Source organism: Protopterus annectens, chromosome 7.part0 (genome assembly GCF_019279795.1).
Source record: "Protopterus annectens isolate FY-2018-M chromosome 7.part0, PAN1.0, whole genome shotgun sequence".
NCBI lineage: Eukaryota > Metazoa > Chordata > Ceratodontiformes > Protopteridae > Protopterus > Protopterus annectens.
In genome coordinates, this window is record NC_056739.1 from 1087636996 (window position 1) to 1087652133 (window position 15138).

The window sequence follows — 15138 nt, forward strand, 5'->3', positions numbered from 1 at the left end:
GTTTATAAAGGATTCTGCGGTCTGGGCCGTATTTTCCACAGGCCCGGGGGCTTTGAAGGATTCCACCTCGGTTTTGAGGAGTGTGAAATTTGCTTTAGAGAAGTTTTTCACTCTGGTTTTCAGGGCAGGGGGTGGAGTCGGGATGTGAATATCCAGTGAGATTAGTTTATGGTCTGATCTTACCAGTAAGGGATACACTTCTGGTCTGGAGCATAGAGTCCCCATGTTGGTGATGATCAGGTCCAGTATGTTTTCCTCTCTTGTGGGAGTGGTAACAAGTTGTTCCATAGCATTTGAGTTTATAAATTCTAGGAACTTTTGGGCTAGGGTGTTGGAGTTAGAGTAATGCTCCCAGTCTATGTTTGGGTAGTTGAAGTCGCCCAATATTATGGTGTTTGGAGAGACCTTCATATTTTCCAGTGTTCTCAGGAAGGCCGAGTGGGGTTCTTGGGTTTGGGAGGGTGGTCTGTAGCAGGCTATAAACTGGAAGGCAGTTTTACCCACTGTTAGTTGCACATGGATAGTCTCTGATGCTTCGTGCTGTGCCACCAACCTGGAGGTGTGGGTATCTTTGACGAATATTGATACTCCCCCTCCTTTTGTGGTTTGGTCCAAATTTTGGGGCCGAAAAGCATGGTATGAGGTGTAACCTGGTAGTGCTGGGGTGCTCTCCGGAGCCTTGAACCAGGTTTCTGTTACTGCACAGATATCGATGTTCTCCATGCTAAGGAGAGTTTCGATTGCGTGCATCATGAGGTTTAGACTTCTGGCGTTGAGTAGCATTACTCTTAGTTTCTTATCCCTTGTGATACTTATGGAGGTGGGTTTGTCTTTTAAGCCTTGCCTAAAAAAGGCACTATGGGGTTAGCAAGTGCCTTTGCCAATATCCGAAAGCCCAGGGTTGACAGGTGCAAGCCGTCCCTAGCGGAGCATTGTGGCTTGTCGAGCATGTCATCCCAGGCTGACAGGCATTGAATCCCCTTTGAATGACACCAGTACTTAAGCCAATTGTTGAAATTGATCATCTTGTCTTCATTTTGTGGCATCATTCTTGGTGAGGGTAAGATGCTACTCAAGGTCAGGGTCATACCGGCCTGGGCTACATGCTCAGAGAGCTCCTCTATGTCTCTTTTCATGTAGTCCAGGGAGGTACGTCTCAGGTCATTCACACCAGCATGGACAGTGACTGAGTCATATTTGTACTTGCCTTGGAGTGACCTGAGTGCTTGTGTTATGTGGTGGATCCTAGCGCCCGACAGGCAGCTCACCGTGACCTTCTCCTTGTTCAGCCTGGTGAGCGGGACGTCAGTGTGCCTGATGATAGAGTCACCTATTACAAGTGTATCAGGTGTGTTGTTTAGCCTTAAGGGCTGTGACTGTTCGGCACACTGGCTTTGTGAGCTATGTGTTGCATGTGTTTTGTTTTGGGATAGCTGTTGCTTGGGTGTCTGCTTTGGAGGTCTCTGCTTTGGCAGATTTTTATTTAGAGCCTCCGAGTATGTTTTTGTGTGTTTATGTGTTTGGTTTGCTGTCGTGGTAGGTCTATGTGAGACTGGAATTGTAGTGAGTGTGGTTTCCTTCTCCACCTGACTGGTTTCGCCAGTACTGAGTTGAGAGAGCTTTGCCTCCAGTATGGCTATATGGTTGCATCTCTCACATGTGTTTGAATTTGTTGGGAGGAGGAGAGGGTTGTCTGTGTACATGAGGCAGTTGTAACATTGCCTCAAGATTCCCAGATTCACCAGCTGGACCGGAGAGGAGATTGACAACTGACCTTTGGGCATGCTAGAATAGTATTGGGAATTCCTGTATAATTGAAAAAAAAGGGCCAATGGGGAACAAGGTACTCAAGGGGAGTTTGTGAGGGTGTAGTGCTTTTAATTTTTTAGTGCTGACTTATATAATTGCTTTAGTGAGCAAGTGTCAGGTATCTTAAATGCAATGTGTTACAGGTAACTTAAATGCAAAAATGACAAACAGTAACTTTCTTTCAAGTGAAACAAGGAATTAAGTACAGTAAGCAATGCAGATATCACTAGGGATCCACAGAAACGCTGAAAAGCCACGTTTTAGGTGGAATTAGCGTTTCAGGGAAATAACAAGCAAACAAACAACAGCATACAAACAAAGCTAGATTCAGCAGGCCTGGATCTAGTCTATGCTACAGCAAACAAGGTGTACCAATTTCAGTAAGAAACAGTTCAAATATGCAGGCACTATAAGCCTTTAACAGAAAATTCCCAGCTCAGAAGGGCAGAGTCCAGCCTCTCCTCCCACAAGAGTGCAGACCACGAACCTTCTTAATGTGAAATAACTGGCCTGAAGCCCAAGTGCTTAAACCAGAACTAATACACTTTTAGAATAACAGACACTGAGCCCTCAATCAGCAGTTCCCAACTTAGAAGGATGTAAGCTACCTGCCCTGCCACCACAGTGCAGGCCACAAACCTTCCTAATGTAAAACAACTGGTCTGAAGCCCAAGTGCTTAAACTAAAAGGCTTAGAATTAGTTACACCAAGCAGTAATAAATACAATTGAGTACTTTTAAGATGACACAAAAGCAAAATAAAGTAGGAAGAAACACAAATACAGTAAAAGCAGATACATTTTTTTGTTTTGTTTTGTTTTTTAGTGTGCACCATTTGAACTGAATTGTAGTTCTGCTTAGCATTCTAATTTGTTAGATATGTTTGCAACATTCAGAAAATGATTCATGAGGTTAATGTAGGAAACTTTGTTTGGCAAAATGAATGTCTTAAAATGACCCAATATATTTAGTTGTTTTAAAGACTTATTTGCAGACTTTGAACATAAGCTTCTTATTCTTGGACTTAAATGTCAACAAAATTTTACCAATCCTTTCCTTTATGTTATGAATACATCTGAAGTACATGCTGATTTACTCATGCCACCTTGTAATTTCAAAGTTCTAAAGTGTCAAAATATTGCACTCTGTCTCAGTATCTACTTTTGCCAGTAAAAATCTTTTCAGTGCAACAGTTTTTCAGCTCGGCTTACTTTTCTGTCACTTTGTACCACTTTTCTTCTGTACATCTGTATTTACAGTAGACATTTAAACTTATTTCTCATATTTAGGCTACACAGTATGCAGGTTGTATGAGATACTCATGGTTTTATTTACATGTTCTCACAAAGTGATTTCTGCTACCATAATATCTACAAGTCTGATTAAATGCAATACAGTTCTTAATTTTCTGCTTTTAACTATGTCAGAGTGTGTTTCATCTACTCACTGTTTCCTGGCTGCCATCTGGAATGTCTTGTGATTCTCTGTGTTGTCTTCATTTTATTTAGACAGAGTTTTAATTTTATGTACTTTTACCTCTTCAGTTTGCACTTTTAATTGAATACTAGACATTTTGCTCTCACTAAGCACATCAAGTCTAAAGTGGATTCTGACTCTCTCAACAGAGTACTTCTTAACATGATCATTTTTAACACTGCAGACTCTCTCTAGCTCTGATTATTGAAACAAGTAGCCTACTAAATTCACAGATTTTTAAATTGGTCACATAAGCCCCGATAGTTTTATGTGGACCCTGGTTCCCTGTGAAGAGTAAATGTTTGACAAATAGTTTTTTATTTGGTTCAGAGTATTCTTTAAATTTCTCTCTGGTGTCAAATAATTTGCCTTTCTCAAGCATTAAAATATCTTTATGGTTCATTCTCATGAAGCATGTAGAAGGGTTACTTGCACGTTGCATGTTCTAGGGTTTCTCTGCAGTTTTATTTACAGTGACTTACAGCTGCAGCTTTTGAGTAGTTTCCATTTTATCTGCCTTGTTACCTTGTTACCTCACAGTATGAGATACATTGGTAGATGCAGTAGGTTCACTAAGTGGAAAGAAGTTTTGATTCACTTTTCATCAATAATACATATGCATTTTTCTAGTGAAAATTACATTTTTGGTGTAGTAGTATTACAACAGAACTTATTGCAAATTCCAATTGCTGTGATATTTTCATTTCGTAGTGGGAGTGGTCCTGCTCAATTTTCATTTTTGCATAATCAGCAGGTTCATTTACTTTTCTGATATCTTGTAATGTTCAGTTATAGAAATTATGGTTGAGAAATGAGTCTGAGGTTAAGGTGATGCTTATAGCTGAAACAGTTTAATGCATCTGGCAAGATTTGGAGGGGGAAAGACCTTATGATCTGCATTTCCATAAGAAGATTCTAACTTCTTGAAGGTAGAATGACTCTGTTCTCTACAGTTCAGTGATCTGTACAAAAATCCTGAGACAGCTTTCAACCATGCGATTCTGTAACTTTTCATTTAGTTGTCTTTTCGTAGATGCTCTTTCTTGACCATTGTTAGTTTGTTTCTTCAGTAAAGTAGACTTAATTTTATTTGAACTTGGCCTGTATGTGCTTATTACGGGTGTACTTTTGAAGAACGAAAAGTTCACTACTTCGAACTTCAAAAATACACCCACACTAACACGAGAGTGCACTTTCGCGAACCCGCTAGACCGAACGGGCTAGCAGTCATGGACCTTAGGGTTAGGGCACGAGTTAGGGTAAGGGGATAGTTAGTAGGGCTATCCCCTTACCTTGACCCGTGCCCTAACCCTAAGGTCCGTGATTATCGTACCTCAGTGGAAGACATTCCAAATCGGGCTATGTCCTCCACTGTGGTGCGATAGTCACGGACCTTAGGGTTAGGGCACGGGTTAGGGTAAGGGGATAGTTAGTAGGGCTATCCCCTTACCTTGACCTGTGCCCTAACCATAAGGTCCGTGACTATCGCACCACAGTGGAGGACATAGCCCGTATTTCAATGTCCTCCATTGTGGTGAGGTAGGTTCAGTCTAGTAAGCTTAAGCAAAAGTGCACTTTCGTTAAAGTGCACTTTCACTTAAGTGGGGGTGTACTTTCCCATTTCGAAAAAGTGATTTTTCTTTGTAGGAAAGTACACCCATTTATTACATGCCTCCAAAAAGCTGAGCGTGTCTTTGAGATGGTCTAAATTCACATCGACATTCTTTCTCATATGTAAAGGAATTGGCTTAGCCACCTCAGATGTAGTGAACTGCAATGATTTTCAGGTCCTAGTACTTGACAGTTGCCCCTCAACAAAGGTCATTGTGAGAAGCAAGAAAATATTTCCTGACCTTAGTTTGCTGATGATATTTGCTGTTTACACTGTGAGATGTGCTTACAATTGTCATGTTCCTGAAGAAGTGCACAATTTTGGTGTTTTTGGATTCTTTACACAAGTACTGGAATAGATATTCATTTCAGTATGCCAATTCTGCAAAGTGTTATTAATAGAGACCATTATTTCTGAACTTGGAGTAGAGATTTAGTCCGTTTATGAAATGCGTCATCCTAAAATACATTAAGCAGCCTTAGCAGAGCTGATAAAAGGGAAATATGCAGTCTTGAACAGTTAAAATCCATTAACAGAATTGTAACTAGGATTTCAGCCCTCTGGCTTCATTCAAACAGTTTAGCAGTCACTTTCACATGTTGACTAGCTTCCTTCTTTTGAATGTCATTCCACAGTTGGTCATCTTGCTACATGAGGGCTTCCATTGCTTAAGATGTTTAGTTTAGGGGCACATAGCGTGGACAAAAATTAGTGAATGCTTTGGTTGTGAGCCAACTATTTTTAAAAATATGCTTTTATTTAGTAATTTTAGTAGAGTAGTTTGTAAGTTTAGATTTACAAATTTATAATAATTTATATTTTTGTTGATATTTGTGGCAGAAGCAGTTTTTGTAGGTATTTTAATTACTTTTGGACTTTGTGTTATATTTTTTTTCTCTTTTGTGAAGACTTCACTGAAGTTAGGGTTGCTCAGCTTGTTGTAAACTGTCTTACACTGATGGTGTGTGGTACAATATTGTTGGGCATAAAGTTTGGCTTGTTTGTAAAACTTATTTCCCTTGCTAATATCTTGACCTGTACTGGTAATGTAATCTGTGTGGTATTCAAGCTTAAAACAAAATTGGTGTCCTAAGTGAGACAACAACTTGGAAGACTACAAGCTTTCAAACTCTATATCAAGAGTAGTGCTACTGCTCACATTTGAAGCCTGTCACTTTTATGTATTTTGGAGGTGCGTACCTGTTTTCCTGCTTGATTTACCCATTCACGTGATATTTCTAAATTTGGTGGTACGTACCTGTTTTCATTCTTCACATTATTTTCCTCAGTCTTGTCTCCCATCACAAATTATTTTAAAATTGTTTAGTACTAGACTACACAACCAGCAGACAGGTAGCACCAGTAGTTTGAAGAAAAAGAACACATTTTACTTTTCCATTTTTCAGAAGTAAAAATATGAGTTTGTAAGGCAAATTATTGTTGTATCTTTCATTAACATCACCGGATTTTGCTGTCCTTGATAACACGCTCATGTGTTTGTCACTGATATGTTTTTTAAACTTGTTTCTGGGCAATATTTCATAATCCTACATGAAGTACGTAGGGTTATATACTGGTTAGTATTCATACATTATGCTAATTAGGTGCCCAGATTTTTAACCTGATGCAATTACCTTTCAAGAACATTTGTTCCTCTTTGCAATGTTTGTGGGTTGAATGGTGTGCACCTTTGGTGGTTTCACTTTCCCAGGCCATCCTGTCCACCACCTCCTTTGTCGTAGCAACTCACTCATTTTTTGCATTCTCTCTTGCCTTACCATGTTATCAGAATGGGCTATGAGGCAAACATTGGTGGCTTGTTATTCACAAAGCTGTTATGTGCCGTCTTTTTTGCTCTATTGTTGGTTTGAAGGTACATTGCTAGCTGTAGTAGTGTCTCCGTGTAAGTGCAGCATTTGGTAGAATGTCACTGAAGAGTGTAATGGGTTGAGGCCTGTCTTTGTGAATAGTTGAGTAATTGGGAGCTGTAAGTACTGTGAGACAACTGCTATTGTCTGACTGCATTGGATTTTTCATTTAAGGTCTGTGTAATTTCATTATTTATTGACTTTTGTTTGTATTCTATACAGAAAGTTTTTTTCCTTCGAGTTTTAAAAGTTCTCCGCTAGGGACAGTTAGAAAAAAAATCCTTTTCCTTACACTGATTGCAAAGGAATTAAATCTAATTTATGGGAGGAGTTGAGCTGTGGAGTCTCTTATTTAGTTTAAACTGAACAGGAAAGTATTTAATCTTTGTGAGCTGCAGGTACTCTACAACTACAGCCATTGTGTGATTTAATTGTATTTCGCACTACATGCCCAGTCTGTGTTGTAGTTATAAACTTGGTGGCCCCTATTTCATAGGTTCATAGGCTCATAGATTAGTACTAAGCTAACTACCCTTGCTAGCCATTTTAAGCCTAGCCAATTATCCCTTGTAAGACTCAAACTCTGCACCTTGGGTTTGTAAGGCAAACACCATAACCATTAGACCACCCTAAGCTCCTGCCAGGGTTCATCTTATTTTCTCATACTACTGGCCCCTAAAATGTCAAACTGGGAAGGCCCACCCCTTGTACGGTTAAAACCTGAGTTAACCTTTTTTTACATCATCCCAAGCACTAAGTGCACTCTGCAATACTCTAGTATTAGTACCTTTTTACTTTAAAAATCTGTAACATCTGGGATTAGACTACCAATCACTGGAGAGCTTTTCAAGAATCAGTTTTGAATTACTGCTTTTGTTTTGCTACTGGTTGTGAGAAGGAGCAGAGGGACAGCCATTATTTCCTAGCTTTCCTAGAGATGATCAAGTCACTGGAAAGTGTGATAATTGCTTCTGTGTAGCCAGTTTGGGATTAATGCTGCTGCCTTTCTCTTGTTAAGAGAAGAGGCAGAGGAGCATTGATTCTAAATGGTCTCTGACTGAACAGTGGGTGTAGGACTTCCTGGATGGAAAATTTGCATTTTGTGAAAACCTCTTTAGGGTCTTTGTGCAGTTTATCTTTTCAGCCTCCACTGAAAATAGGCTTTGTCCAAGTCAGACTTTCCCAGTCAACAAATGTTAAATAAATATAACAAATTGGTGTATGTTCTATCCAGGGTACCTACCAAGGGAAGACCGTAGCAAGTGTTCTAAACCCAGCAAAATCAGGACAGTACCACTGTTCAGGATGCAACTTGGGATTAGTGCTACTGTTTTGTTTTTGTTGAGAGAAGGAGAAAAGCATAATTTTTTGCCATTTATTTTGGTCTCCTCAGCCCCAACCCATCAGTTTTAAGCCATGTTCTTAGCCCTCCTAAGGTAGACAAGAGCCAGAGACCATGTCTGTCATCCTTCCGGAAGTTGTTAATGTTCGGTTACTTGTAATGACCATCCCATCTTGGCAGATTACAGTAAAATACCTCACTTTGCCAGACTGTAGTCCTACAGTGCTTAGTTGGAGTGCTTGCGACTTTTGGCATGGCTTAACTTCCAAGTCCCTGTGTTCTGGAGTGCTATGATGAGCTTTCTGTTGGGCAGTATTGAAGCTGTGATACTTAAAGTGATCCAGTCCCATAGGCTTGGACAAACTAGTCTTGGTCATCGCTCCCATCCCCCCTCGCAAGCTCTGAGTGCCTTGGCTCCTAATCAAACTCAGGTCATCAGGAGGCATAATTAGATTATTGATCTGGATAATGTTTTCCACTTCTCCCACTTTAGGTCATCAGGAGGCATAATTAGATCTTCCCCTCTCTTTATTGATCTGGATAATGTTTTCCACTTATCCCACTTTGAGAATAGCCCAAGAGTATCTCTTTAGGTCATAGTGTGGTCATCTCATTGACAGATGAATTTATAGTTTATATAATGCCAGATAAGTAGCATTTCTGCTTTTGGTGTAAAGCAGTGTATATATATATATATATATATATATATATATATATATATATATATATATATATATATATATATGTTATATATGTTATATGAGTTAGTATGAGTTAGAGGTGCATTTTCTATTGGTGTCTTGTTTTTGTGATATGTTGCGGTCTAAGATAGGCAGTCACTTTGTTCTTTAACCTAGCTTGCAATTCCAAGCATTGTCTGTTTTGGAATGGACTTGCCCTTTTACACACTTCTTTGTAGCTTTCAGGCTATAAATTACAAACATTGCATTTAGGAAGCCTTTTTCTGACTATTTCTGTCTGGAACAACAGAGAAGAGATGTAAGGTCTTTACTTCCAACAGACCACTGCTCTTGAGACAAATCATTTAGCATGGTGGTTCCCAAACTGTGTGCCGTGGTGCCCTGGGGAGCCACGGCTTCTTTACAGGGGCACCACGAGCAGCACCGGCTGACTGCAAGTAAATGAATGCCTGTATGAGTGTGTTTGTGTCTGTCTGCATGTGTGAGTGAATGCGTGTATGAAAGCAAAAGAGTCTGTGTGTGTGTGAGATCGGGAGAGTGAGAGCGATGTGTGAGTGAATGCAGGAATGAATGAAGTGGCTGTGTGTGTTTGTGTGTGTGAGATCGGGAGAGTGAGAGCGATGTATGAATGAATGCATAAGTGTGTGTGTGGCATGTGGGTGTGACAGAAAGTGACAGTGATGTATGAATGAATGCATAAGTGGGTGTGAGATGGAGCAATGTATGAATGAGGAAGTGACTGTGTGTGTGCTCGGGAGTGAGAGATGTGCGAGTGAATGCAGGTATGAATGAGGAAGTGACTGTGTGTGTGTTTGAGAGAGAGAGAGCGATGTGTGAGTGGAATGCAGGTATGAATGAGGGTGTGTGTGTGTGATTGAATGTCCAGATTTGTGCCTCATATTTTTGGTGTGTTCCCTGTATTTTTCTGGCAAATAGTTGAGGATTGAAGTCATTTAAAATAATGGCAAACATTTCAGTTTAAAACTCCACATCCTTCAGAGAATTCATTCTAATGCAAAACCTATTATTCTGTCAACTTTCTAAGTTTGTAAGAGCAATATTTAAAATCTGTCCCTATTTGTCCCCCCATCATTTTAGGCTTTGTTCAGATTTTTTGCTCTAAAAATCTGGACAAAGCCTAAAATGATGAGGGACAAATAGGGACAGATTTTAAATACTGCTCTTACAAACTTAGAAAGTTGATAGAATAATAGCTTTTGCATTAGCATGAATTCTTTGAAGGACGTGGAGTCTTAAACTCACATATTTGTCATTATTTAATGACTTCAATCCTCAACTATTTGCCAGAAAAGTACAGATTTTAGGAGGAACACACCAAAAATATGAGGCACAAATCTGGACGTTCTGCAGAAATCTGTACAGTTGAGAGGTGTGAATCACACACACAGACACAGACACACAAACACAGAGGCACTTCCTCATTCATACCTGCATTCATTCACTCACACACACACACACACACACACACACAGCTACTTCCTCATTTATACCTGCATTCACTCACACATCATTCTCACACCCACATGCCACACACCCACTTACACATTCATTCATACATCCCTCTCACTCTTCCGGTCTCCCACATACACACACACAGCCACTTCTTCATTCATTCCTGCATTCACTCACACTTGCCGCGAACTAATAAGCTTAACTGCAGAATAAACCGCAAACTGTTTGCAGTTTATTTTGCAGCTAAGCTTATTAGTTTGCGACACCCCTGTGTGGAAGCCACAGATCCCCAGGGTGCCGCAGCGCACGCTTTGCGAACCCCTAAAATATGCACTTTATGCGCGCGGGGGGGCCTTAGGAAAACCTGGATTCAGCAAGGGAGCTGTTTGGGAACCTGTGATTTAATACATAACCTTATGTTTGGACAACAGTGTGCATGCTTTAAGTGATGCTGTGTTTGGTTGTAATGCATTGTATTATGCGAGTCTGATGAGAAAGAATTAAAGGATAAGTATGTCAGTCTAATTATCTATATTCCTCTGTCTGAAACACCAACAGCATTGCTCAAACTAAAACAGTTTACCTCAGTATGCAGAAAAGAGAGTGCATTTGGTTTTAGCACACAAATGTTGAGGACCAGAGGATGGCACTAGAGCTCTGTATGACACTTAAATTGAATAGCGTTCGCAGGTGAGCTTGCTATCTACCTACAATACAGCTCATGACATGATTCTGATCTTGTGGCCTGGAATAGTGTGGCAGATGTATGTTTGTAGTTGTAACTGGTTTAGCTAGGGCTCAGAAGTCATGAGTTTGTTGTTTTTGTTACAGAGTCTACTGTGTGTCTTCAAAAAGTATGAGCTGTAAATGCATTAACTTGTACATACAGCTCAAAACCCATTAAATCAAGTAAAAGCTGTGCGCCTATTTATTAAGGGATATCACTCTTTCCCTACTCTCTGTTGATCTAGGAATGTGTTACACAATGTATTAAGCCTTCACATTGCTATAAGTAGTGAGTACAGCAGTAGTGGACAAACTGCACCTCAAGCAAATTAAAAATGAGCAAAGTCATTTTGTGCAGGGCATTGTCAACCATTATTATAAAACTGTTTTTCTCCCGGATTACTCCTGAGTCAGGGTACAAATTATGAGTTTCCAGGGTTCAAAATGCAAAAATATAGTAATGTAAATATAGATGATTTTATTGGTTTGTTTTACAGTTACTTGAACTTAGTCTGTAGTCAGAATAACAGTTTTGAGCTTCTCGGATTAGAAATGCAAATGTAAAGCTGTTATATAACTAGAGATGATTTTATTGGATTTTTTTAAAGCTGCTTGAACTTGACTTGCAGAATCGATTCGGAATACACCTAGCTCTGACACTATTCCAGCCCTGTCTTCTCAGTCTTGCTGTGGAGAACACCCAGATCCAGACCTTGCATCTGGACCTTACCTGACTGGCTCCCAAGATGAAGATTCAGGTCAGAGCCTGCCCACTGCTCATGTACGGCCTTCCCACCCACTGAAAAGCTTTGCTGTGCCACCAGTAGCTCCTCAAGTTAGTACTGGATTGGATTCTGCCTTGCCAAGTACACCACTACTGGCTCAGCAAGGTAAGTGACCACTTAGTTTCATTTTGTGTGTTTGTATTAGCTGTGAAAAGCTCACAAATGTGTTTCTGTGTAAAGGAAAATTATATATTGTATGCTTGTGTGTGCGCACTATTTCTTGTGTGCATATGTGTGCGCGCTGTTCCTTGTGTGCTTGTGTGTGCTCTTTTTTGTGTGCTTGTATGTGCGCTCTTTCTTGTGTGCTTGTGTGTGCGCTCTTTCTTGTGTGTGCGTGCTGTTTCTTGTGTGCTTGTGTGTGCGCTAGCGGTTTCTTGTGTGCTTATGTGTGTCTGCGCGCTATTTCTTGTGTGCTTGTGTGTGTGCACTGTTTCTTGTATGCTTGTGTGTGCTCTTTCTTGTGTGCTTGTGTGTGCTCGTGTTATTTCTTCTGTGCTTGTGGGTGTGTGTGCACTGTTTCTTGTGTGCTTGTGGGTGGGTGTGTGTGTTGTATGTTTATGGGTGTGTATGCACGCTGTTTCTTGTGTGCCTGTGTGTGTGCACTCTATTTCTTGTGTGCTTGTGTGTGCGCGAGCACTGTTTCTTGTGTGCTGGTGTGTGAGCTGTTTCTTGTGTGTGTGTGCTGTTTCTTGTGTGCTTGTGTGTGTGTTTGCGCACTGTTTCTTGTGTGCGTGTGTGCGCACGCTGTTTCTTGTGTGCTTGTGTGTGCGAGCGCTGTTTCTTGTGTGCTTGTGTGTGTGAGCACTGTTTCTTGTGTTTCTGGTGTGCTTGTGTGTGCGCGCGCTGTTGTGTGCTTGTGTGTGCGCGCGCTGTTGTGTGCTTGTGTGTGCGCGCGCTGTTGTGTGCTTGTGTGTGCACTGTTTCTTGTGTGCTTGTGTGTGCACTGTTTCTTGTGTGCTTGTGTGTGTGCACTGTTTCTTGTGTGCTTGTGTGTGTGCGCTGTTTCTTGTGTGCTTGTATGTGTGCACGCTGCTTCTTTTGTGCTTGTATGTGTGCACGCTGCTTCTTTTGTGCTTGTGTGTGCACGCTGCTTGTGTGTGTGCTGTTTGTTGTGTGCTTGTGTGTGCTGCTTCTTGTGTGTGCTGTTTCTTGTGTGCGCTGTTGTGTGCTTGTGTGTGCTGTTTCTTGTGTGCTTGTGTGTGTGTGCTGTTTCTTGTGTGCTTGTGTGTGCGTGCACTGCTTCTAGTGTGCTTGTGTGTGCATGCACAGTGTGCTTGTGTATGCGCTGTTGTGTGCTTGTGTGTGTTTGCGCTGTTTCTTGTGTGAGTGTGCACTGTCTCTTGTGTGCACGCTGTTTCTTGTGTGCTTGTGTGTGTGTGCTCGCTGTTCCTTGTGTGTGTGCGCACTGTTTCTTGTGTGTGTCTGTGTGTGTGTGTGTGCTGATGTTCTTCATTCCACATTGCTGCAGTCCTAACTATTGGGTAGTCCGCTGTCCAGTCGGCCCGAATACCAAAGTATATGGCTGACGTCGGTCAGGGCGCATTAGACTGGCGTCAGTACGTCAGGGTACTAATGCGCATGACCGACGTCATATCCTCAGTCTTTTTTGCCGCATGGTCCGATGCAGAAGCAATTTTGCGAGTGCAGGTTGGCGTTCTGAAAGTTTCTGAAGTCAGAGTTTCAGACCGAATCAAAGTTGGCTAAGTACCCCGTTGGGGAATATTTTGGTTTTTCTTGCCTCAGTATTTAACCGGATGTCAGAAAAAGTGAATAACTGTATTTCTTGTGGGAAACAGATACCTCATAGGGATTACCATACTTTGTGTATACCTTGTTTAGGGCCTGAGCACGACGTTGTTGGATGCCGCTCTTGTGCTAGATTTAACAAACGCACTATTAAGAGAAGGTTAGACTGTGCCAGGTTAGTTTTTGGGAAGCGTTGTAATTATAAAATGCCGTCGGATGCTCCGGCGCTTCGGCCAAAAAGCGCAAGGACAAAGCAGCAAAGCCTAGAGTGGAAGAACCGACAGTCCCTGACGTCGGTTCTTTAGAAGGCTCAGTGGAGCCGGAGGTTCTGCCAGGTGTTTCTTTGGAGTCTCAGGGAGAGACTTTACTGTTACAGGATGTATCCTCTCAGGAAGTAGGCCAGGCTGAGGGGCTTCTCAGGTGGCTGTTCTTCCCTCTCTTCCTAAGGTGGTTAGAGCCTCCCCTTCTGTTTCCAAGGCTTCTTTGAGAGGCAGGCCAAGTTTAGCTTCAGTGGGAGTTTCTCCTAGTGCTTCAGGGTCTTTGCCTAAGAAACATATGCTTAAAATGGCAGAGGATTTGATTACTATGATTAGAGGTTCTATGCCCCCTCCTGATAAGAGGACTAGGGTGGATCCTGAGAATGAGACTTTAGAGCCATGTACTGAGGCTTCTGAGTCTTCGGCTGAAGACTTGCAGGAGTATCCTCCTTATTCTGATTCTGATGTGGATGATTCTACTCCTTCAGCTTCTCCTCCTGAGGATTTTTCATTTTCAGAGACTCTGCATTCTATGAGGGAGCATTTTAAATGGGAAGGTCAAGATTTCTCTGATTCCAGGAAGAGGCTTAGGGAATTCTTGTTTTTACCCCAGCATAGGCCTTTAGCTATACCTCCTGTTCTGAATGTGGTGGAAGATGTTTTTGCAGAGGCTTCCCTGAATCCTGATTCTTTGCCTCCTGCCCCAGTTAAACCGGATAGGTACTATAGGGTGCCTGAAGCTCATAAGTATCTTTTTAAGAGTCCTAGGGCAGACCCGGAAACTGTCTCTCAGGGGCCTAAAGGAGTGAAGGCCTCTGTTGTTAAAAATCCTGTTCCTCCTGATAAAGAGGCAAGGGCTTTGGATAGATGGGGAAAGAAAGTGTATACTTCTTCCACTTTAGCCATGAGGGCGTTGAATTGTCAGTTTCACATGTTAAAATATCAGAATTACCTCCTTTCACAATTGAAATCTAAGGTGGATGCTCTGGCAGAAGGAATTGAGTGTAAAGAGTTGCAGGATTTAGTTCATGTGTCTGAACAGGTAGGTAAACATTCCTTGCAGTGTGGTTTTGATGCTGTGCAGGCCTCCTCGAGGGTGGCTGCCACTGGTTCTGTTCTTCGTAGGCATGCCTGGTTGAGAGATCAGAATTTAGCTGAGCATGTTAAAACAAGGATTTTGGATGCTCCTTTGCAGTCTGATGTGTTGTTTGGTTCGCCTGTGGAAGCAGTTTTAAAGAAAATGGAGGACAAGGCTAAGTCTATGCAAACTGTTAAGGATTTTTTGCAGGTGCAGCCTCCAAAGTTTAGTAGAAATTGGCCTACTAAGGGATGGACTTATCCTGC

At 41.5% G+C, this 15138-nt stretch overlaps 1 protein-coding gene across 13 annotated transcripts in view; it reads left to right on the forward strand.

The window, feature by feature from the left end:
- Positions 1–15138, forward strand: part of NEO1 (neogenin 1) — a 2116015-nt gene that overhangs the window by 2007173 nt on the left and 93704 nt on the right. For all 13 annotated transcript variants that reach the window (XM_044077666.1, XM_044077665.1, XM_044077664.1 and 10 more), the window contains one exon: positions 11636–11896. In XM_044077666.1, the coding sequence (XP_043933601.1) occupies positions 11636–11896 (261 nt within the window). The remainder of the gene's footprint in view (positions 1–11635; positions 11897–15138) is intronic.